This window comes from Erpetoichthys calabaricus, chromosome 11 (assembly GCF_900747795.2).
Source record: "Erpetoichthys calabaricus chromosome 11, fErpCal1.3, whole genome shotgun sequence".
NCBI lineage: Eukaryota > Metazoa > Chordata > Cladistia > Polypteriformes > Polypteridae > Erpetoichthys > Erpetoichthys calabaricus.
In genome coordinates, this window is record NC_041404.2 from 163,584,981 (window position 1) to 163,610,934 (window position 25,954).

Consider the following 25,954-nt stretch of genomic DNA (forward strand, 5'->3'; position numbering starts at 1 on the left):
ATGACTGACTGACTGACAATTACATTAAAGTTAAATAAAAAAAAAAAACTTAACTTTTAAAATCTTCAATCTGCACTAGACAATTATTCAATAAATTAAGGTTAAAAAAAATCTGTTAAATTTGGATTAATGACACAAAGTTGTGCATTACTGCAATGGTTCTATAAATTATGCTGAATTTGTACAAATAATTCCAAAAAAAGGTTTCTCTCTTTAAATCAACTCATGGATATAATGAATGTTAACATAGTGTTGACTGTTAGCTGTGGTGGCAAACATTAGGGTGTGCGGAAAACAAATATTGCCTCCATGTTACTGCCTGTAAAAAGTATTTACAGTTTTCATATTTTATTGTTGAACACTGAATCACAGTGGATTCAATTTGCTTTTTTGATATTGAATAGTGTCTTTCTGGTGGTCAATGTCAAAGTGAAAACAGATCTCTGTAAAGTGATCTAAATGAATTATAAATATAAAGTACAAAATAATTGATTACATAAATATTTACCCCCTTTAATAGAGCACACCTACCTCACAAGGGTGTACAGTAGTCTGTTGGTTTTAGAAGTCACATAATTAGTTCAATGGAGATTACTGGTCTGGGGTTTCAACTGATTGTAGTATAAATGTACCTTAGCTGGAAGGTCCAACTTGTGGTGAGTCAGAATAGTGGACTAACCTACACAATAAAAACAAGAGAACACTCCAAGCAACACCATGAAAATGTGGTTGAAACGCACAAGTCAGGGGATGGAGACAACAAAATATCCAAGTCACTGACTACACATTGGAGTCCATTTAAATCAATCATGAAGAAATGTAAAAAGTATAGCACAGTTGGAAATCAGCCTAGAGTAGGCAACAAAATCAGAGTGATCGTGCAAGTACAAGACTAGTGAGGGAAGACACTAAAAGACCTCTTATAACTCTGCAGGAGTTACAAGCCACAGTGGCTACGACTGGAGACTGTACAGACAACAGCTGTTGCCCAGTCCTTTGCCAGTTACAGCTTTATGAGGGACTGGCAAAGAGAAAGCCAAAAAATAATAAACGCATGTGACATCTCAGCTAGAGTTTGCCAGGAAGCACATGGGAGACTTTGAAGGCAGCTGGAATGCAAATTTGGAACACTGCTCATTATTAAAGACACACCAAGCATGGTGGTGGCAGCATCATGCTACGAGGATCCTTCTTTACAGAAGGCCCTGGAAGGCTTGTGACATTGGAGGGTAAAATGAATGCAGATTATACAGGGAAATCCTAGAGGAAAACCCAAAGTATTCTGCAAGAAATCTGCACCTTGAGAGATTTATTTTCCTGCCAGACAACAACCCTAAGCATAAAGCAAAAACTGCACAGGAATAGTATAAAAACAGAAATATTAATGTCATGAAGTGGCTGAATCAGAGTCCAGATCTCAAACCACTTGAGAATTTGTCACTGGACTTGAAAAAGGCTGTTCACTCACAATCTCCATGCATCCTGCCAGAACTGAAGCAGTTTTGCAAAGAAGAATAGCAAAAATTGCGCTGTCCTGGTATAATGCTGATCCAGAGAGAGAGAGAGAGAGAGATATGTGCACAAAGACTCAAGTCTGTCATGGTTGACAAAGGTGCACCTAATAAATACTTAAGCAATCAATTATTTTTGTGTTTTATATTTGTAATTAATTTAGACCACTTTGTCAAAAAAGCCAAATTAAATCCTGTGTAATTCAGTGTTTTATAATAATAAAATCTAAAAACTTTCAAGGGGATGGATACTTTTTATAGGGGCTGTACATCTATGCATTTTCTGAGCCCACTTTCCCCATTACCGTATATCGCAGGAAGTAGCAGCCTATTTGAGTACCATTACTTGTAAAGAAGAATCCACCCATTTTCAAAATAATAATATACATTGTACTATTGCAGGTAATGCTGTTGACTTTGTGATGCTTTTTATTTTTACTCTTCTTAATTTTCACTAAGATTTATTTGTACATGATGCTCCGATTTCTAGCTCTGTGTAAGAGATTAGTTACTACTTTGCATATTCTGCTACCATAATGAACTAAAGCAGTAGCTTTACAAATTGTGCCTCTCTTCATATAGAGCTGATATTCATAAATTTTACCATCTCAGTGGAGTTGAGAAGTCAGCTATTTGATGGTGGAGTCAATGCTGCTAATTTTTAATTGACTTGAATATCAAGTGCTTTAATACATGTTTTGCTTGAGAAATAAATAAATATTTTAGTGCGTAACCTACTAGTAAAACACACAAAGATGTGCTAAAAGTGTATTTTCAAAATGTCTGACACACACATAAAGCAGGGTTGCACAGGGGATGCCACGAGAGTTAACCTAAACAGCACAAGCAATAGACACAAATAAAGTTATGACGTGATCTTGAGTACCAATATATTTTATATGCATATTTCAGCTTTGTGCAGGGCTGCATGTCAATTCAGTTCTCAGTGATACTATGACTGCTCCTGTCTGCTGCTCTGTTTTCTAACAAGGTCTGTCCAATCCCCCCAAATAAACAAATAATAAATTAAAATCTGATATCAAAGGATTTTTATTTTAATGAAATAGACCTTCACACGCTGGCAACTTATACTTTACAAAGGAATGTCTGCTCTAAGCTGTTTGAGAAACCACAAAGAAAAAATACTGCTTGATGGAAAAATGGCAAGAAAAGTAGCATTTTGGTACATGAAGACACATGGCTTATTTAGATTTTATCTGGGCTTAACCATTACAAACTTTGCATTGTAGGCATGCACTTTAGGCATTAACACTTTTTTAATTACTGAAAACTGTTTGTTTGGCTTGAGATGCCAAATTCCACTTTTGTATACTTAAGGTAGATACAGAAACTGCACACCATGTAATGAGACTACGTTCATGATGAATGTACTTTCATTAAACATTTATCATGTTTTCCTTACATACCAACAATTACACGTTGGAGCTGCTCAGAATTATACTTTAATGTTAACTGCATTTAGAAACATTATTCGCATGTGGATGTCAAATCTGTTCTATTCCATAGCCTAGTCAATACAGTAGTGCTGTAGCAAGCTGTCACCAGGTACAAAATCCTAAGGACTAATGTCTTTACACACAAGTTCAAGAAAATGTTTTTTTTTTTTCTTGCTTAATGCTAGCACGAAGCACATTTTGCTTCTCTATAAAACACAATTTCGTTTGGCCAGTGAGTAATAAAATGGTTCGGATAGCGCAGATACTTCAATTTGAAACTAAAACCAGTGGAGATCTGCTACAGATGTCTGACTTCCCATCTCTTTTACTGTGTTATGCTGACCAGACTTGATGTTCCTTTGCACATCTGCCTTCTCCATTTTCTCACTATGCTCTGAATATCTGACACTTGGAAAGAACATCACAAAATTATTATAATGTAAACAAGAATTTTTATAATGGTTTTTGTTCAAGGTCAAAACAGCAAAATTATAGGCAATTTATCATCCCACAGTTCTCAATAATAACCATCAGTTCTTCCCTGCATGCGAGTAAAAAGGTCCTGCACCAATAACTTGTACTCCAAATCCAACTGCACACCTCAAATGTAAGTTTTTACTAGCTAGCACACTCATTCACCCAAATTCTATATAGGATGAGGGTGTGCATAGTGATTTACAATACTATAAGTTAATAAATTAGAATCATAGCATCTCCTATAAAACTACTGCTGGAAACACTGTATGTCCTAAAGTTATAGTCAGAGTTGTACTTTTTAAGCTTTCTGCACTCAGAATCAAACAGTTATTTCAACAACTCCAAAACCCTGGTATTACATCAACATGGATGCAAAGTATGGTGTATCGTGCCTTTTCTCTAATATTCACATTTTTTTTATAGAGTCACCACTAACATTGTCATAATATAGGCAAATGTCACTGTAGTGACAATATTTCTGCATTCTATTAACCACTTGCAAAAGATTGGTTCAGTTAGATTTTTGAAAAAACTTGAGGTTACCTGTGCTATGACATTAAAAAACACATGAAGCAGGATGGGAACTATTTGTGCACACTGCACAATCCTTGGGTATTCAGCCATGTCCATTAACACCTCATGAAGCACATTCAGCCTAGAAATTAAACAATAAATAAATAAATACAATTTCATTAGGATCAAGATCCTGCTATAATACACATTTACCAGAGAAATTGAATTTTTCTAAGTTAAATTTGTTTCAAAAGGCAATTTTCTCCTAGCCATAAGTACAATTTCCAACATTACGACAGAAAAATTAATTCAGTCAGCCTTAATAAATTTATAAAACCAAGTTAAAAGGCAACCAATATGTCCTTTTGATCATTCTGTGAACACAGAGGGATGACTAACAAACCCTTAATAACACAGCAATAAAACGATAAGATCAGTCTTTGGTCATTGATTTTTTTTACTAATGAAGTACAGAGTAATTAGACATAAAGCAACTATTAAAAAATATCTTAACTACAGTATATGCACTGCCCATGACTGAATAAAACTGCTGACTTAACCCTTTATTTATTACAGTCAACAAAACAAAAATACATTCATGCTGATCTCTTATTAGGAATGAGCACCTGTCAATTGTGTCTCCAGTTCCAGCTTCACTTCTTAGCATATACAGGAACATACCCCTATAGTATGGATGTCTGAATGCGTCCATTGAGCTGGACACTTTGGAATTTTGATCCAGGGGAATCCTTTCAGAGGCTTGCAATGAATTTGACCTAAAGCAAACAGCATCAAATTCAACACAAAAAATAGACAGCACTTTGTAAAATACTGAAGATCAACACTCCCCTATCCATTCATTTATTTTAATCTGTAGATTACATGAGGGGCAGTTAGACACCTATCTAAGCTACAATTGGTATAGTCTGAGAAAAAATAATGAAAAAGGTGTCATTCCATTATAAGGTGCACAACCCGTGTTTTCAGACACTCATATGAAAGCTGAAGGCTAACATTGCAAAATACACGAAAGAATCAGCTGTATAAGATAAATTCTAAGTGACAATCCACAAATAAAAATTGAAATGCAAAAGAAACACTCATTCTAAATGCATCTATATTCTAAATCCAGGTCAGTGAATCCAATCATAAGTCACAAATTATTCTCACAGACTATCTCAAGGAATTCAAAGAACAACTACACACAGTTAGTGACAAGGCATAGATTCAAACCCAGTCTCCTGTACATGTGAGACTGCAGTATTAACCTCTGAAAACACCATCTTTTCAAGTGTAATTGGTGTATTAAGTGTAAGGCAACAAAGCATTTCTTCACAATTAAACAGACTGACTTCAAACTGCTAGAAGCAAAAAGAGATCAGTTAAAAGATTCAAAACTTTACATTTCTTTTAGCCATCATTTTTGAGTGTCCTTCTTTTTATAAAAACACAGAGCTATGCTGGAGATCTATCAAGTACAAAAGGAATACATTTATGTGAACTATTAGAGTGGTTCGCCACAATTACTTTCTCAAGTTATTACATAATGGTCTTTGAACTGTATAAATAAATAATAAAAAAAAGCAAACAACACTGTTTTTGCTGCCTCTACTTATTTAATTCAAGGTCTAAGACTCGCATCTTTGTCTGGAAGAAAATAAATGCTACATTGTTTCAGACCAATACTAGTCTTGTCACATGTCCACAGTACAAAGTACTCTTACTAACATGTTTGACCAACAGAGATTAAACAAACTGAACACAACAGATGAAGAACTCAGTGGGGTTCTACTATTAAAAGAAGTTTCAGGTTTTAAAATTTTTGGTACTACCTAGCAAATAGTACCAGTGAGTCTCCCTCCTAGTCTGTGTGTGACAAATGCATTTCTGATTTTCTTCAGGAACTAAAAGTTACACTAGTAGATGATGCTCTCTGATAAATGTTGCTTTTAACTATGCTGTTCTTTTTGAAAGCGCTCACTGCTTTGACGACATGTTAATTGAAACTGTACTCGAACAAAAAGGTATGGACTTTTTCTGTTAGGCAATATTAACTTACGAATGACCTTCTCTACCATGTTGACAATTGACTATAAATACTCATGACAGTCACAATTAAATTAATAATCATAACACACTGTAGTTAAAAGTAAACAGCATACTTTCATAATGAAGATGATAATCTATTACTGTACCCTTCTCTAAAATGGACTTCTCTAACCTTTATGTACATAATAATATTTATCAAACGTGTCACCTTCAAAACATTTCTTAACACAAGAATGTCTGTGACACTATCTGGAACAATTAATAATTAAGCTTTCGAGTTTAATAATAAGATAAAGAATGTAATTACTACATTTAACAGTTCTGTGGTGTTTCAGAGAAGATGGTGCTTAAATAGTGATAACCTCATTGTTCCTTTTTATCAAATTACACTACTGTAGGACAAATTTGGAGTCACTTTCACCTTTCCAGTACACAGTAATATTTATCCAGTACATAGCAATATTTACATATCCATTAAACAAGGCTTCAAGTACTGCATTCACCACATAAGGAAGGATACTAACCTGAGCTGTATGTCAAGAACTGCTGTTAAACAAGGAAGGTCCAGCAATGTATGGAGAATTTCAACAGCCTTATCAGTAGTTATCAAAAATGGAAGTAAATCAATAAATTCAGGGAGCAGTGTGGTACTGTTCCATGCCAGAAACTAGAAGAAGCAAAACAATGGGCAGTGTTAGCTACAGATAAAAATGGAGACTAATAGTTTTCCTGTAGTGGCATGCCCAATTTACAAAAACATAAAATAATAATGGTGACACTTTCCAGTACAGACAGGGGTAGAACATTTAACATACAGTAAATATTCTAGTAGCTTAGTTATGTGTCAAATTTTATTTTTTGCTTTTTTGAGAATATCTGCTTAGGGCAGCAGCATTAGACACTGTGCTGTCATATGCACATTCTTTAGTTGTTAGGCTGTAAATTTTTGTGAGAAAAATCTGTTGAGCAAGTTTAATAGTAAATTAAAGACAATGTGCTGCAATCTGAGCATGACTTATTTATTAGCCAATTCCTGCTTCTGCTTACAATGCTGCAGTTTATCTACAACTAAAAAAAATGGAAAATGTAGCACAATACCAACATAAGCATTGCTGTCTCCTCTGTTTAACTTCTATATAATTCATTTTCAGATTTTTGGTATCTTGTGTTTAGCCATGATGAATTAAAGAGCAGGACTAAATGGTCATGGATCATTTTAAACTCTACCTCTCACTCAAAGAACCTATCATGAAATTTATAAAAATGTTTTTCTACATTGTAATTTCATCAATACTTAAGGCACATATTTTAAAATATTATCATTTTCCCCCTAAAGCAAAAATGTGCATGCAAATCTGGGAAAAGCTTTATTTTATACACTTAAACATTTGAACATAATAGACATGTCTCTTTTTTAAAAATGGCAGATCCACTCATCAATTTTGTAAAACAATTATGCACTTAGCACTGAATGCAGAAGGGGAACTAACCCTGGATATGGTGCCAATCCATTACAATGTACAAATTGCACAAACACACGCACACACACACACACTCACTCACTCATGAGGAGTCAATTTTGAGTAGTCAAATAAACTATAATGCGCATCTTTGGAATGTTAAGAGAAAAACAGGCCGATCTAAAAGAAAAAGTAAATTGTGTAATTAAACTTTACTACTAATTTCCCTGATATAGATTTTTCACTAAGGCCAATGCAGCTTTACTATTACTGTTACTCAGATTACTATTCATTTCATACGTAAACAAAAAAAGAACAGAATTGAAGCTTAAAGAGATTCTTCATGTGCCATCTGAAAGTTCTATGGAACGGATACTAGAGGTAAATTTGGTAGAAGGGTTCACAGTGCTCTGCAAGTTTTGTTTATTCTAAAGTTCTGTTAATCTCCATTCATTTTATTGCAGTGTTTAAAATGTTTCCAAAGACTGCAACATCTCTTGGTTTTACAGCAGTTTAGCTTAGAAACCTTGAACACTCATTTACTTTGTGATTAAACTTCTCCTTCATTTCAATAGGTTTTTGAATAAAAACATAAATACACTGATCAAACCCACTATCCACAGAAACAATGGCAACATGTGTAGAGCCTTAACTATCCTGATTCACTGAATTTCTTAGGCATGACAATCAGTTTACGGTATGAAACAATACATAAATGCAATGTATTGAAGGCATCAGCTAGGTTCAAACCACATTACATTAGCAAGATGTTTTTGCATGGGCAGACAACAATGAGGTCCAATCTTTGGCCAAAAAAATGTTTAAAAATTCAAACAAATACATGTCTTTTTTAAAGACTGAGTATTTTTAAACTATAAACTTTTAAAACAAGAACTTTGAAATCCTAGGCAGCATATGTGCTATAGTATATGAAGGCAAATAGAGTACAAGAAGTAAACAAAAATGTACTAATGGAATAAATCTCCTGAATTTCAAGATGATATGTAAAAATGTCCCTTTGGTTGCAAGGTTGCAAATTTATAAAAAAAAAAAGTTATCAAAATTTAATTGGCAACCAGTCTTCAGCTTCTCCTCCATTCTATTCCAGAAAATTAATTAATAATAATAATAATAATAAATTTTATTTATATTGCACTTTATATTTTAGCAATCCCAAATTAACATGTTAATATCTTTACACAGAGACCTGCAACTTACCTTCAACAGATTAGGAAAGCTTAACTGGAATACATTCACTCTTTCACTAAGCACCTTAACATTGGCTCTGCAGAACTGGATGAATTCAAATGCAAAAACAGAATCATGGAATAATTCAGGAGGGATATTTTCAAACAGCTGTCGGTATAGGGCTTCTGAATCAATAGCTGCTGTCTCACCTGTAAAAGTTCAATTTGTTATCAATAGCTTTCTTAGATTATAACCATATGCTATCTCTTTCAAGCGGCTAGACCAGAAATCCTTCTGTCTTTAAAAAAAGAGCCCCACTCCCACATCCCAAAAAAGCATGACTGCCACAGTTAACTGGTGTCTTTAAACTGGCCTGGCGTGAATGACTGTGGATGAGTGTGTGAATGCTCCCTAAAATGAAAAGGCATCCAATGCAATGCTTTTTCCAGTTTTGTGCAGAATTCAGGTTTGGAAAAAAATCGATAAGAGAGATGGAAATGGACATAAACGTGGGGTTTACATTTAACCTAACATGCATGTTTTGGGATGTAGAAGGGAATATACGAAAATATTCAGAGAAAACTAACAACAAGAACATAAAATTCAAGCATACAGTGTGCTAGGACCTTGGAAGCAGCACCACCAACCGATATGCCTCCAGTATTCATACAGATTATTAAACAATATACTGTAAAATTACTGCAGCTTTTCTCATCAGGTTGCCATCAGTGACTGTCAGGACATCAACTATAATTTTATTTATAACTTCATTATGGTAACTGTCAAACTAAGTGTTGCTTAGAAGAAGAATAAGGGATAAATCACAACAGTAAAATGATTTGAACAGGAGTAAAAAAGACCATTAAAAAAAGAAGGAAAGGAAAGGAATAAAAAAGTAACTACAGCTGTAACTTACTGTGATTTAAATAAAATTGAGCAATTGGCAGCAATGCTCTAGAGAATAAAAGGTCACCATTGATCCTGCCATACAGAGCTTTCACACAAGGAAAGGCACGGTATACATATGAATGATCCTCCCTACAAATGATGTCCATCACTGTAACAGCTTCTATCAGGCACTGGTGGAATAAAAATGTTACACAATCAAAAGGTAGAAAAAAATTAGAATCTTTTATCAAATATAGTATGTAAAGATCTAGGCCATGTATTAAGCATTGCTCTCATTGAAAATCACTTTGTCCTTCACTCCATACTAAAATAAACTGACTGAACAAAATTTTAAAGAAACGTTTTTTGACTTTTCAAGCCACCAAAATTTTGACGATATTAGACAAGGAGTTCGGCCCAAGCTGGAGGTGAAAAATTCCATGAAGGATATACCCCAAGTACATACCTGCTTCTGCACCGCCAACCACCACATCATGGCAGTTAAATGGCTTATTGTATTATATTATGTTATTTTGAATTATGAGCGGGCGGCACGGTGGCGCAGTGGTAGCGCTGCTGCCTCGCAGTTAGGAGACCCGGGTTCGCTTCCACCCTGCGTGAAGTTTGCATGTTCTCCCCGTGTCTGCGTGGGTTTCCTCCGGGCGCTCCGGTTTCCTCCCACAGTCCAAAGACATGCAGGTTAGGTGGATTGGCGATTCTAAATTGGCCCTAGTGTGTGCTTGGTGTGTGGGTGTGTTTGTGTGTGTCCTGCGGTGGGTTGGCACCCTGCCCGGGATTGGTTCCCTGCCTTGTGCCCTGTGTTAGCTGGGATTGGCTCCAGCAGACCCCCGTGACCCTGTGTTCGGATTCAGCGGGTTGGAAAATGGATGGATGAATTATGAGCGTGCAGAAATAGGAATTCAAGAAATGTTATAGAAAAATGTATTTTGCTTTAAACATGAACTGCATTTAAAACTTGCACAATGTTTGCCAAAGTCTGATATTCCAACAACCACCAATACACTTTTGGAACTAATGTTTTTCAGTTCAGCGTCACAGCAAACCAAAGCCTATTCATGCATTGGGCAAAACACAAACCAGGCTTTAACATCACAAGAAACATACATGCGGCCACTCATACGAAGTAATCCAACAAATGATGCGACTTGGGGGAAAAAAACGTGTTGGTAAATGGGATGACACACAAACTCTACAGAGGTAGTGGGCATACTGTACAAGGAATCACACCAAGGTCCTGTAACTGTGAGGTGGCAAGCAACACCAAACACTATACCATACACACCCTCCCTTATTCTACGGTCTTTAGCTAAACTTACTGAGCATATAAAACCTTACAACACAATACAGATAGTTAAATTTGATTAACACCAGTAATAATGCTGCATTATTCATTATATGTTTGACAAAAGTCATATAGAAAGATAAGCCAACCTGTTATCAAATGAGTGAAAACAGTGACTTCAAATAACACAATGTATATGATATCCCAGAAATTACACAAAGAAATCTTACTTTCTAATATTGAATAATTTTCTTTTAAAAACTACTTGGTCTATTGAAATACTATTGGTGGGAGTACATACAGCCTTTTGGAGCTCTGCATCTATTCTCTTCAAAGCTTCTGAAAATAAAAAGTAGCAATCTTCAGTAAGACACATCTACAAAATTATCCCTAGGAATTGACTGTGTATTCTTATTCAATGATGTGCTAAGCAACAGTACATGCCTTCACTGGTTAAACTCAAGCATTATGAGATAACTGCTTTCTACAAAGGGGAAAAAACAATTAAAATGAAATTTTAGACAAGCTATCATTAACATTTTAAATTTAGGTACGAAAAGAATTAAAAACTAAACTGGAAAAAATCATTCTTTAACTTTTCAAAGTGAAACAAATACTTGATATATATCAAAAAAGCTATTAATTCAATAAAATAAGTTTGTTTCTTACTTCTATCACTTTGCTCTATCAGACGATGACAATACTCAAAAGACTTCTCTCGCAGACGTTCTTTAGGAGGAAGTAAACGACTTGATGTGGAAGTTGCTGAAACCATCGACATGACAGAGCCATCAATTTCTGATCTGTCATCTGAAAAGAAAATGTATACTAAAGCATTAGAGTGGCATACTGACAATTTAAGATGCCACATTTATTTAAACACTGATTTTTTTTTTTACCTCGTAACAAAGATCATTTTACAATAAGAAGACAACCTTTTTGTTTATGGTCACAAAAGAATTCACTATTGTGCAATTATTAAATGCATATACAGTTATTTCTGGTGTACAGTCTATAATAAAGTAACTACTAGCTATTTAATTTTACAGATATGACTAATCACATTTTTGGCAGGCCTACTAAGGAGGCATTGTTTATTTAAAACCTTCTGGCAGTGGTTAATGTTCAGCTTCCCTTGTTGTTTTATATAGTACACCCACATTAGTTACCAAATTTTTAATTTGAAAAAGATGCTATAATAATAGGACAATTTCACTCAGTCAATAAATCTTCAAGTCTACAGCATATGTTTAATTATTATATACATGTCAAAGAATGTTCTGTCATCATTACAACAAAACTGACACACATTACATATTTATACAATCCAGGCACATACAGCTTAAATCTTAGCTATTCAGCTCAGTCTTTGTTCCAGCCAATTCCAATTAAAAGCAGGTCTTGGTTGGAGCAAAAATCCACCGCAAAATCTGAACTTAAAACCTTATGGTTTACAAAGAACAAATGGAATGGTTTTATTTTATTATGATGAACACTATAGTTAGTAAATATTTTAAACATACCTGAATCTGCACTACTATTGTCTTCTGTACTATAAGAGAGAAGCCATTTTCTTATCATAGAAAAAGCATGCATATTCATCCATTGGTCTTCTGTATAGCTTTGGCCAAGGCAGAGGACAGTAAAGAAATCAGCAGCAACAGTTCCATCAACTTCTGTGATTGGAACTGGCTAGAGAATTAATCCAGTGGGAAATAAATGTACAAAAATAAACATGATTAAAAACACCAACCAAGCCAAAGAATTTCATTACAGTTTTGAATTGTGTTTAAAAAATACAAAATCATGACATAAATTAAATGTATTTCTAGGCAAAAAAAAAACACAACAAAACCTGACCTTAAGTGAGACAAGATGGGTATGCAACTGTACACAACAATGCATACAAAAAACTTTAAAAATATTCCTCAGTTTTAAACAGTTCAAATGACCTCCAAATGACAATGAAATTTACAATCTACCTGTCGTGTTCTTGTTCCAGTAAAGAAACCCCCTGCAGACAATGGCACACCTTGCTGTGTACTGGCATAACGCAGCCAATCAACAAGCTTTTTACTGACCACATTGATCTGATCTAAATTGAAAATTGGATTAATGTACCATTAGGTGGTGATAAAACATACATTGAAGTTTATATAGAAAACCAACAGACTTTAACTGAACACTTCAGAGTTGCAGAAACAATTTTTTTCCTAGTGCATCTTCCCTTTAACTGTTTTCAAATGTAGTTATGATAAATACTTACTCCTACAACCCTAATGAAATGCATGTCAAACTGGTAACATCAAATTGACCCAATATAACTGAACAAGAGTAAGTGTGTAAATGTGCCCCATTATAGGCTATTGAGGCAATACATCTGCTGCTGACCAGGATTAATTTCAGCTGCCCACAACCTTCTTTGTATTAGAATAAGCAATTTGAGAAAAATGACTGGACAGAGTTGTTACTTGTTTAAAAACTGTCTAAAACTTATGACTTGTTATATGGCACAAAAGTGTCACTTTATCTTCCTATCTGAATACATGGAAAAGAGACACTTCTTAGATTGATCTTGAATTGTAAACTGTTATTGCAACATGCAACAATATAATACCAATGTATTACAGCATGTAAAATTGATAAAACAAGGATTACATTACTATTAAAAAAATAAATTCATGGCAAAGAATGTCAAGTGGATTTTACTAAACAAAAGAAAAATACATAGACTTTGGTCATGTTACTAATCTAAAATCTTGATGAAAAAAATATTTGCCTTCATTTAAGCACTCAGGTGAAAGGCTGCTGAGCTTCAACAGGATAGGTAGCAAACATCGGGAATTGTTGTTCTCTGGCTGGCGAGTCTCTAAACACCTAACAACATGCTGACTCAATGATGAAACATCCTGCTGTTTACCAACCTGAAAATAAAAGGTAGAAAAATATCCATATGTTTTGCTGTGATAAATAAGCAAATTAGTAAATGCTATTTCTTTTTATATTGGAAAAAATTTACCACTCTGTTTATCCTCTCTGTGCTTATAAGTGATCATACTTCAAAACATTATGAAAAAAGCCTCAACAATACCATATTGAATTACTGAATCCTTAATCAAATTCTCTAGCAGCTGATTCTAACATAAAGAAAATATGTTTAAAGTTTTAACATTAAGGGCTCCTGGATTTATTTTTCCTTGCAATCACAGTCATGTTCATCTTTCCATTTTCTTAAGTGGGCAAACAGAGTAGGCCACTGGTTAGCCCTACTATCTGATAGGACCTTAATTAGGACTCTTGAGCTAACTCTTTTTCATGTCTCCAAGTGTATAAGTAGTTTTTCTCAAGGTACTATAGTTTTCCTATCACATCCTAAGGACACAGAACAGATTAACTGTCATCTCTAAATTAGCCTTGTATGAATGAGTGTGTGAGCACACCAGGACCACTTCATCCTTTTCATGAATATTGGCAGGATAACCTCTAGCCCCAGAAACCATGAGCCATTGATTTTGCAAGGTTTGGGCTAATTTACATATCAGATTCTCTCTTATATTTAATGTTATTCTAACTGCTTGATGAAGAACTGAAATTCATATAATATTTACACAATGTTCTTGGCTCAGAGCACAACATGGACAATCAAACAGAAAGAAGCGCAGAGATGAGACAGTAACAGTGACAGAACACAAAAGTAACATGTAACATGTTCCATGGGTATTATACTTAATGTGTTGAGTCAATTGAAGGGAAAAAAAAAAAAACATCATTGTAATGGGATATACATTGTCAAGCCCTGGTTCTTGAATAAACCTTAAAAGATCCATGAATGCCAACTGCAGAAAACTTAATAAAAAAATTAGCTAAATTAATTAAATATACTTTTATTACTGTAATAGCTGTAATACCCGTCTAAGATGGGTTGAAATCTAAAAGAACTATGTATATCTCATGTTTTTTATTTGATACATGGGATGTCCATTTTTGCCTGGTATAACAATACACACCTGGGGCCTCATGTATGTATAAACGGTGCGTACGCACAGAAATGTTGCGTAAGAACGTTTCCACGTTCAAATCGCGATGTATAAAACCTACACTTGGCGTAAAGCCACGCACTTTTCCACGGTAGCTCATACCCTGTTGTACGCAAGTTCTCATCGCTCAGTTTTGCAGACTGGCGGCACCCAGCGTCAAAGCAGTGCTACTGTTCCTGTGTGGTTACCCTTTCTTAGATCCACATCCACGACGGCGGCTTTATCAAATACACTGAAATTAACCGCATATCGCTCATAAATTTAATGCATCGGATTGTAATTAACCTGTAACAGTATAATGGTCCACAGAATGGTCAAACTATTCTAAATTCCATAACTGCTTTAGCGTTGTTACTCTCATTGCACCTTCTTCTTCTTCTGTCAGCTGCTCCCATTAGGGGTTGCCACAGCGGATCATCTTTTTCCATATTACTCGCACTGCACCACTCATAGTATTTAAATCACTGTATCTGAGTGTGAATCACAGATCTACAGCGATTGGAAAGAGACTTATCGGTATACAGCATCAAGCACTCTCTGCCTCAGCCATTCGCTATTTGAACTGCTCTCATCTGACCAACGCTTCACAGCCTTTTCTGTTCGGACCTCGCGGTTCACAAACAGTTTCATCCCAAGAACTATAAACACACTCAATCAGTCCATCAAGTGCTCCTTGTAGAACTGTTTGTACTTGCAAGTTACCGTGAGGTAACTGTACTTAGGATACAGTTATAATATTGTACAACCTGAGCCACTTTATAAAGCGCGTACAGTATTTACATATGATGACGATATAATTTTAAAGATGAAATGCAGCAAAATATGTTGATTATATTATACAGATAAAACTTTAACTACATGGTGCCGCAGTGCTAGCAAGAAGCTGGCTCTCCGTTCACGGATTGTTCCCGCCTCGTGCTGTTTTCATGCTGTGGCTGGTGCGACACTGGAAGGATAGATGGATAGAATAATTAAACATTATGAAGATATTTCGATGTTCCTTAAAAGTTTTGAAAAATCGTCGTTCTAAGCTTACAGATGGCTTAACGTCTATTACAGAGCTGATTGTGTGGCGATTGGGTATTTGGAGAAAGAAAAGTAAGGACAGGAATTGGGGGTTAGTACGTTTGAAAAAGACTTCTGTACTTCTGTAATAAAGCATTTCATTGAAGGTTGCGCATATCGCAGCAAGCATCTTGTTGCTGTAAGACATGAACAATCACTGCGCCACCGTGTTCCCATGTTTAATAGCATGTTTTAACGCATATCATCATGAAAATGATATCAGGTATACTTCTCAGTATTTTAATTACTCAGAGAGCTGTAATATTACGAACTTAATGGATTCTGTGTCCTGTCGGAGGAAGAGCACGTTGTGATTCAGGCACATACAGCACATATAATATCAAATACAGTACACAAAAAAGCATTTAACGTGCTACTTTAGTTACGATGGGATTTGAGAAACTAGTAAATTAAACGATTTTAAGATGAAGTTTATGATGTTCTATTTTAATGACAAAATAAACTACGTGATTAAAGTGGAAATTTCGAGATTAAAGTTGACATTTCGTGCTTTTTTCACACTGTGTGCCTTTTTTTTCACTGTACCGTAATAAGCTTTCATATGACACTCAGACGGTGGGCGACTATTCGCCTTTTCATGCCGACTTTGATATCTGACAACATTTTTACTTTGGGCACTGTGAGACTTTGTGAACTTGAGCTTTTGAGTTTCTCCAACACGCTATGTCACTTGATCAACTTCCTTTTGTTGCTTCTATAACTGTTTAAACCAACAAATAGTACGTTTTTCTTTGCTTCCATTTGGTTTTCGCTGAATTTCTTCTATTTTTCCTCGTACTTTTGCCATTGCCTTTTCACAGAATGCTGGGCTTAAGGGCTATTTATATTGATTTGCATATTCAAAGAGGCATAATTCTGGGAGGAGTTGGGGCAGGACAGAAGGCGCGTGCACGTGTGTTTATTTCCGCGCTGAGCGGGATTTATGTAGCAGAAGAATGCGGAAGTTGGCGAATGTACAGATTCCTGCATCTGGATTTTTCTGTGCGTAAGCACATTTCGGCTTTTGTGCTTACGACATGTTATAGTGCAAATTCTAACCCTAACGCATGAGGCCCCTGATCCCTTTCCGTCTTTGGACTGAGCCACTCATTTGCAGCATTTCCTCTCAGTGACAATCTTCAAACTGACTACTCTTATAGTGTGAGTGTTTTGCTGGAAAAATGCATTGGTGGTTGCTACCACATTGGTCTGATTTAGGGACTCCAGCCTTTAGCTTCCCAAAAAGCACATTGATTTATCTTTGTTTTCACTCATCAATTGCCCACCACACAAAGTTATCAGTGATTAGCTTTAAACCTTGTTCATGTGACCTGAGCAGATGCAAGAAAGTCAATACCACTCTGATGTTGTCAGGGTATAAAGTCGGACAACAGAAAGCCGATAAACCCCCTTTTTTTAAAAAAAAATAAATTAGGGCCTTATTTGATATTTTTATTATCACATTTGATTTTCTTTTTTATACTTCTACATTTTTAGCCTAACTTTAAAATTTTCTTCCAAAACCTAGCAACCAGAGACTTGTCCTTTTATTAAGGTGGAGAATTTCCAAACATTTTAACCAAGGAACATATGAATTAGGATGTACTAGACTTGAGTACATCTTTTTTTTTTTTTTTTTTTAATTGGAGAATTGGCATTTTCAGGGGCTAAGTCAGGGTTGCACAGTGTGGCGGGGTCTGCAATTGAAGCAACAACCATGCCATTTAAAGTTTAATTTCCAAGCTGTTACACATCACTAGATCCTATGTGAATTTCCCATTGGGATTAATAAAGTATCTAACTATCTATCTATCTAAACAAACAGACATGTTTCTTTAATGAGTTCCAAACCTATAAAGTAAATGAATATATACTAACTACCTGTGCAAGAATCACTGTAGTCAAGTAACTCAAGGTTTTGCTGTCTTGAATGTCATCTAGTGTTATATCCTCAAGGTTGCACTGAGTGCTCTCTCTTAAAATCGCAGAAGACAGCGTGAATAATTGTTCGCTGGACTTTGAGTAACAAAGTAGTGTCTGCAATGGATGAAGAATATCTGCAGGCAAACTTGATTTAAAACAAAAGACAGGAATTTATCATTTTATTGTCAATTCAATGAAAAATACATATTCATGGAACTGTCAAATTATGTAACATTAAACTAATAATAATGCAGTAGCAACAAAGCTTACAATAATCACAATAAAGGTATTTGTACACTAGAAAATTTAATTGATACAAAGTTTACAACTATACTTTAATGAGTATGACCTACCTCCTAGTGTATTTGGTTGCCGATAGAATGAGATACAGCCTCTGCAGTGAATCCACAGTTTCAATTCCATAATCTTTGCAGTGAAGTAGTTTTGATATCCTTTTATAAAACTTTTGCAGCTCATCCTCTTGTATTTCTCTGAGAATTACATAACAATATGGAAAATATACAAAAAAATTAAAAGCCATCCATCTTCCAGACCCAATTTATACAGAGTGGGGTCACAAAAAAGCTAGAGTCTATCCAAGCAAGCATAGGGTGCAAGGCAGAAACAATTCCTGGATAGGGTGCACCAGTACATCACAGGGGAAGAGCATGAGCATGCACGTACACACACACACACAAGAGCCAATTTAGCAGCACCAGTCCACCTGACCTGCATGTCTCAGTACTATTAGGCAAACCATACTGTGTACTCCAGAGCACCTGGAGGAAACCCACGTGGACACAGGGAGAACATGCAAACTCCATGCACAGAAGAGCCAGGACAATCAAAATCATTCACATAACTTCCTAAACCTGTTGATTCCAACACAGGGTCATGAGAGCTAAAACAGCATCAGGCACAATACAAGAACAAGCCCTGGATGAGAAGTCAGTTCAATACACGGCACAATTACACACAGCCTCATATCAGCTTAAAATATCTTTAGCTTCAGTAGAATGCAAATTCATAGAAGATCTGCTTAAATAGATGCTGCTATTAAAGGTTATCGTTAGTAATTCAAACTTGGCACTGACACCTCAATGCTTAAGGTGTCTGGTTTAGAATATGTGCCTAGTCACTGTGTATTCTGTGATTTCACTTTCTTTCCATCTTGATGTGGGTTTTCTGCCACATTACAATGGCATGCAGACTAGGTTGACTAGCAGCTAAACAGTTTGTGGATGAATATGATTTGCAGCGGAGACTGTCCAGGGATGGAATCTGACTATTTTCACAGTTCCTGAATTTAATTAATCTGCTTGAGGAAAAGATAGGACTTTACTAGCTATTACTTAAATACCGTTCTGCGCGCGCGCACACACAGATAAATTACAAATTGACAGATTCTAACATTAACAAATCTGTCCCTCCCTTGTGCTGTATAAGTGGGATGGGCTTCGGCTACCCTCTATAAGTGGGTTAGGAGAATATATGGGTAATTCTAGAATATATTAATTTACTTGTATATAGACTTTATAATGATCGATATGTCTAATTCCCCTATTCCAATACACTGTCGTGGTAAACCGAGACTAGTCCCACAGAACTGTTTTTCAGAACTAACTTTGGACGGAGTGCCAAAGGCAAGCTCATTCGCTTACTATAAAACCACACGAGAGATTTATCACAGGCTTAAAAACTGCACATAATCGATAGCGTTCATCCTTTTATTTATTATTAATATAACTAATAAACGGACAATGCTGTTTCGTAAACGAGGAAGGTCTTTCAGAAGCTCTTTACTTAGCAAGCAGTCAAAAAACGGAAGATCCATTTCCTATTCCATTTGACTATTTAATAAGCGGCTCTTTTAAACAAAACATTAAATCAAGAGAACTTCCTTTACGAAAAGTTCCTTAATAAAAATCAACGGATTCGGCATTTTTTGATAAAGGAACTTGTACGTGAAAGTGTCAATTTGTTTTAATAATTACCTGGCCTGTTTGATTAAACTCTCTGCCCCAGCAGAAAACATATTTTCCTTTCCAGTGCCGTGAAATAAATTATAACTGTTAATTTAACAGAGGAAATGTACCAGTTACTTCCTAATTTGCTTTTCGTAGGAGGGTCTGCTCTCAGATTTACGCATAAATTGGCTGTCAACCAGTCATAAACTGTCACGTGCAGCGAGAAAGCCACAACAAGCTGATGACCGAAAACAAACTACATCCGGTGCGAACTATACTTCAAATTGTCAAAATAAAAGTCCCTCACCCCTTGGCCTTCCACGCCCCTGGCCTCCCACGCCTCCTGCCTTCCACAGTCCGCCCCACAACTGCCTATAGTCCGTAGAAAGAGAAGAAGAGCTGCTATACAGTTTTTCCAATTCGAAAAAGAAAAGGAGCTGAAAACGTTTTCGGTCCGTGTACTTTTTGGTATTTGAAATTGCATTTTAGAAGCAAAAACGGAAAAACGAAAATGAAAGGAATGTTCAGATTTTGATTTTTGATCAAAGAATGAAATGAGGGAAAATAAGGTATTTTTTAATTCTGTGGTAACAAATAGCAGTCATAATCTTAACATGACACATACTTTTCTCGATTTATTTGTGAATCAAATAATGAAAGTGTTATAGCTCAGAAACAACAAAACAGACGCATTTTCGTTGTGTGAAACCGGAGGTCTTCTTCTGCGCGATTTTTGACGACACGTGCGAACAGCCCTCCTCCTCACAACACATCGACCGACGGCCTTGAAGGTACACTGCATGGCATCAGCAGAGGATGGATCATTAGATAGATAGATAGATAGATAGATAGATACTTTATTAATCTCAAGGGGAAATTCACATACTCCAGCAGCACCTTACTGATACAAAAAAACAATATTAAATTAAAGATTGATAATAATGCAGGTAAAAACAGACAATAACTTTATATAATGTTAACGTTTACCCCCCCGGGTGGAATTGAAAAGTCGCATAGTTTGGGGGAGGAACGATCTCCTCAATCTGTCAGTGGAGCAGGACGGTGACAGCAGTCTGTCGCTGAAGCTGCTCCTCTGTCTGGAGATGATACTATTTAGTGGATGCAGTGGATTTTCCATAATTGATAGGAGCCTGCTGAGCGCCCTTCGCTCTGCCACAGATGTTAAACTGTCCAGCTCCATGCCAACAATAGAGCTTGCCTTCCTCACCAGTTTGTCAAGGCGTGAGGCATCTTTCTTCTTAATACTGCCTCCCCAGCACACCACTGCGTAGAAGAGGGCGCTCGCCACAACCGTCTCACATTACGTTGTTTTTTCGGAACAGTAAAAGAGTGACACTCCGGGACGAGGACATAACTGCAGAAAAATGAGTCGCATCTTTCAGGTAAAAATACAAGCTTTGCAAACTTTGCTTCATTGATGTGGCAGTTCTTTTATGAATGTTATTGTTATTACTTACTGTGAAACTGATTAAATTTGGTGATTTCATTTACTAACACTAAATCTGGCAATTTTTATAGTGCTAGCATTTTGAATGGTTGCTCATTGACTTTTACCGGCTACTATACAGTAAACATTTCGAGTATTAACAGTGCGCACAAATGTAACGCATGTTAGGAGAGCAACGTAATTTACAGAAAGTTTTCTTAACATGTGTTACACTTGTCAATGAGCAACCATTCACACATTTACACACATTCAAAATGCTAGCACTATAAAAATTGCCAGATTTAGTGTTAGTAAATGAAATCACCAAATGTTAGCTGTTTCACAGTAAGTAACAACATTAACGTTCATAAAAGAACTGCCACATCAATGAAGCCAAGTTTGCAAAGCTTGTATTTTTACCTGAAAGATGCGACACATTTTTTCTGCAGTCATGTCCTCGTCCCGGAGTGTCACTCTTTTACTGTTCCGAAAAACAACGTAATGGTCCATCCTCTGCTGATGCCATGCAGTGTAACTCAAGGCCGTCAGTCGATGTGTTGTGAGGAGGAGGGCTGTTCGTACGTGTCGTCAAAAATCGCGCAGAAGAAGAAGTACCTCCGGTTTCAGACAACGAAAATGCGTCAATTTTGGTTTTTTTGAGCTATAACACATTCATTATTTGAATCGCAAATAAATCGAGAAAAGTTGTGTAATTTTAAGTTTATGACTGCTATTTGTTACCACAGAATTAAAAAAATACCTTATTTTCCCTCATTTTATCCTTTGATCAAAAATCAAAATCTGAACATTCCTTTCATTTTCGTTTTTCCGTTTTTGCTTCTAAAATGCAATTTCAAATACCAAAAAGTACACGGACCGTTTTCCCACACGGAACAATGGCACAACAGAACCAGGTATGGACTCACAGAATAAAAAGCTCAGTATATTTAAAGAAACTTTAGATCCATTAAACAAAACTAATGAGATGTACGATTATATACAGTATAGTGAATCCAAGTGTTCTCTGTTTATCGTCATTACTGACATATCCTATTTTGAAGCATATCGTTTTAATTATTTTTTACCTCTTGTATTGTTTCTTTTTAATATTTGCCGTATTATTTCATCTATATGAACTTTTTCACTTATTTATGAGATACTATGTAGAGAATCTGCAATGTTAGTGTACAATATGAAAGGTATTTATGTTTACCGTCGTCATTAACGTATGTTAAATATCTTATCTTAACTTAGTTAGCTATTTATAAAAGAACGTTAGCGCTTTCTGCCAAATTAGTATTACATATTATTTTTGTCTTGATTTCCACAGTCACATTTCACCATAAAGGCAGAGAATATAAAAACAACTTTGATAACATTGATTAAATATCCAAATGAATCCAAGTGCCCTCTTTGTAAAAAGCACAGAGACTACAGCATCCTGCTACATCACCTTCAGAGTCATGAAGGCCACATTGTCAAGTATGCAGGTAGTGTATATACAGGGTATGCTAAGAGTGTGTGCTTCCAAACAATACTGACGTTTAGATTTCTGAACTGGAACCTTTTTTAAATACAGGTTAAAAAGCTGAGCATTTTCCGTTGTTTGGCAGGTTTTACTATTTACAGATGTAACACAGGGTGTGTCCCAAGTGGCCAATTCCATTGTTGTTTTTGTTTAAAAGTCATTGTCAACAGTTTATTGTATGTCAGTATTTAAAATTTTTCTTTGATTAAATTTTTTTACCCCTTGTATTAGGGCCTCCCTAGTGTGTGCTTGGTGTGTGCTTGGTGTGTGTGCGCCCTGCGGTGGGCTGGGATTGGCTCCAGCAGACCACCGTGACCCTGTAGTTAGGATATATAGCAGGTTGGATAATGGATGGATGGATGTATTAGGGCCTTCCAAGCCAAATAAATAGCCATGGCTGTGGAATTTCCATGTTGATGGTATGACCATTTCATATTGTAACTATCATTTTTTGTATGTCTGTATTTAATGTTGTGTCCAGGTTTCCAAAGGACCATTTTGTGGTGTCTCTGTATTTCATCCTCGAGGCCCCCTTCAATTTTAATGAGTTATGTCTCAACTTTAGTCCTCTCTTCTTTCATTGTAGTATTTGTAGAGGGAGGATTATATCTGGTTGCTGGTTCCAATTTTTGCCACCTTCTACAATTTGTGTTGGATATTTGTGTTATGTTTAACTTACTTTATTATATTTGTTTTTTTTTTAATTTCAACATACTGTCCATAGTGGTTTTGAAGTTCCAGAAACGCCTACCTTTCAAAATCCAGATCATTTAAATGTATGTTTATAATGGTTTGCATAAATATTTTTGTAACATTAAACTCCTTTTAACAACGTGACTCTGCTCAGTCCTCTTTAGAATGACATGCTGGCTTTGTGGAAGAGCTGGTGTAGAATGTTACTTGAGAACTCCAGCACCAAGGGGTAAATGAAATTTAAATTTCCTTTAATAACTCTAATTTAGTTCTGCAGCAATATGGCAAATATACTTAGCCATATTGTAAATCAAAGACGAATACTCCAAATGTTTACCATTATAAACTTAGTGCTTCTTTTTGAAATCACTGAAGTAACTGCTCACATCAGACTGAGCGAGCAAACGCCTTTCTAAATGAAAGCCAAGAACCATACAAAAAATTAGAAGGTACAGAAACAATGAACAGCCAGGACAGGGTCATTTTTTGTGCTTATTCTTTTGGTTCTTTTTTAACATTTCCTTAGGTAAATATTATTTTCTATGTTTTTAGGTTTAGACTTTATTGAGCCATTAATGAGAAGACAGAGTAAAGACTTGGCACTACATCTGAAATGAACAAATGTCTTGCTATTCTGTTCCATAGCACTGCATTCTGCAGATTTCAGATTTTTTCTTTTAGAAGAAACGTCAGCGTCCCTTCTCCAACATCCAGCACAGTGCACTGATGAGCAGGTACAGGCACATCATTTTATAAACTTCCATAAGAAAGATAAATTACATTTTGTTGATGCTGGCTTACAATGCCTGTGGTATAGTGAATAAAATGTATAAAAAGACTTAATGCTTGTCTCAGATGCCGACTGTTAATCGTTAAGCAGTAGGAGTCAAAGCCCAAAAGACTAAAAGCCTGTTTTATATCTTCTGACAAACTGTAGTACTAGTACAACTCTTAAAGGCCTTAAAACATTTGAAATGCATTGTGTGCTGTGTGTGTTAATAATAGTGTATTGTAAGAAACATTGAAGACTTGTAGAATCTGTGATCGAAAGCAGTAATGTTAATAATGTATAATAAATTAAATTTACTGTACATAATTTTTTTTACTTTCCTTACATTCCTTGTAAATGTGGAGGAAAAGGCTATGAGCTTTATGATGACCATTTAAAGAATTTTCTTTCTTTCTTTTTTAATATAATGTATTACAGCAGCATTTCACCGAGGCACAGAAGTGGTGTGCTGAGAACATTTCTGTGTTCAGAGGGCGAATCTCACTCCCTGCATTACTGTCAATGGACAAAGACGACACTGAGGAGGCCCTTCAGAAATTTGATTTGCTATCTGAATTTCCAGAAGAAGAGGAGAGGGAATATGTCTTTAGACATATTTTTTTCACATATGGAAGACATGCATCTGTTTTTACATGAACGTGAGAGGAAAAAGGAAAATGACTGAGTTTTGTGAGAAAATGTAACAAACATACATGTCCCTCATTGTTCAGTTACAACCTACAATTCTTCTTCAATATTTTATATATTCTTTAACTTTTTTGTAATAAATGTTGCAAACCAACTTCATCTTTACAGTCCATTGTCTTAGTGTTATGTATTAAAATAATGTTTTATAAAGCAGGGCAAGGCAATATTTATTTATAAACCACATTTACAACAGCAGCCAGAACTGAACCAATGTGCTGTACAAGAAAGGGTAAAAGAAGCAGTTCAAATATACCGTATGTACACATCACAAAACTGTAAGAATAACCAGCCATTACATAAAAGATAAACTTCAAATACCCATATATACATATTTATAATCTTGAATGTACGTGAGCCAAAATATACAAAAAATGTCAACCTCTTGGAGGGTCAAATGGCAGCAAGAAGAAATAAGACTTTAATGATGACTTAAAAATGACCTGTGATGGAGCAGACCTAATATAATAAGGAGAGCCATTCCAGAGAAAAGGAGCAGCCACCACAAACACCCGATTCATCCTTTGCTTCAGCCTCGACCTCTGCACAACTAAGAGCATCGGGCTAGTAGACCACAGGGATCTTGTTGGCATATACAAGTGAAGAGATTCCAAGAGGCAAGATTGGGCTGATCCACTCAAACATTTGAAAACAAGAAATAGAATTTTAAAATCAATTCTGAAATGGACCAGAAGCCAGTGAAGTGAGGTCAGTATTGGTGAAATATGGCCACACTTACGAGAGCCTTCAATAAGCGAACAGCAAAGTTGTGGAATAGTTGTAGGCGTCGTAACAGGGCCTGACCAATACCTACATACAAAGAACTGCAATAGTCCAAATGAGATGCTGTAAAAGCTTGGATGGCCTTTTCAAGATCACAGAAAGAAAGAAAAGCCTTTACCTTAAAGTCTCAGCTGGAAAAAGCTTCATTTAACTTCACAATTTATCTGTTTGTCGAGTTTGAATGAGCTGTC

The 25,954-nt window shown here is 35.8% G+C and overlaps 1 protein-coding gene and 1 long non-coding RNA gene across 2 annotated transcripts in view; one reads left to right on the plus strand and one right to left on the minus strand.

Moving 5' to 3' along the window:
* Positions 1 to 20,057, minus strand: part of ap5z1 (adaptor related protein complex 5 subunit zeta 1) — a 28,472-nt gene extending 8,415 nt beyond the window's left edge. Inside the window, exons 1-13 of the mRNA XM_028791078.2 lie at positions 19,866 to 20,057; positions 18,225 to 18,362; positions 17,830 to 18,016; positions 13,626 to 13,770; positions 12,829 to 12,941; positions 12,370 to 12,538; positions 11,516 to 11,656; positions 11,148 to 11,185; positions 9,572 to 9,734; positions 8,686 to 8,864; positions 6,532 to 6,674; positions 4,585 to 4,734; positions 3,989 to 4,100 (exon numbers count right to left, since the gene is read on the minus strand). Coding sequence (XP_028646911.1) covers positions 3,989 to 4,100; positions 4,585 to 4,734; positions 6,532 to 6,674; positions 8,686 to 8,864; positions 9,572 to 9,734; positions 11,148 to 11,185; positions 11,516 to 11,656; positions 12,370 to 12,538; positions 12,829 to 12,941; positions 13,626 to 13,770; positions 17,830 to 18,016; positions 18,225 to 18,362; positions 19,866 to 19,906 — 1,719 coding nt within the window. The 5' untranslated portion in view covers positions 19,907 to 20,057. The remainder of the gene's footprint in view (positions 1 to 3,988; positions 4,101 to 4,584; positions 4,735 to 6,531; positions 6,675 to 8,685; positions 8,865 to 9,571; positions 9,735 to 11,147; positions 11,186 to 11,515; positions 11,657 to 12,369; positions 12,539 to 12,828; positions 12,942 to 13,625; positions 13,771 to 17,829; positions 18,017 to 18,224; positions 18,363 to 19,865) is intronic.
* A 2,561-nt stretch (positions 20,058 to 22,618) lies between these two features.
* Positions 22,619 to 23,557, plus strand: LOC127529619 (uncharacterized). Its single transcript, XR_007936245.1, has 2 exons — positions 22,619 to 22,775; positions 23,295 to 23,557. It is a non-coding gene; the product is annotated as an uncharacterized LOC127529619 (long non-coding RNA).
* Positions 23,558 to 25,954: the final 2,397 nt, after the last annotated feature.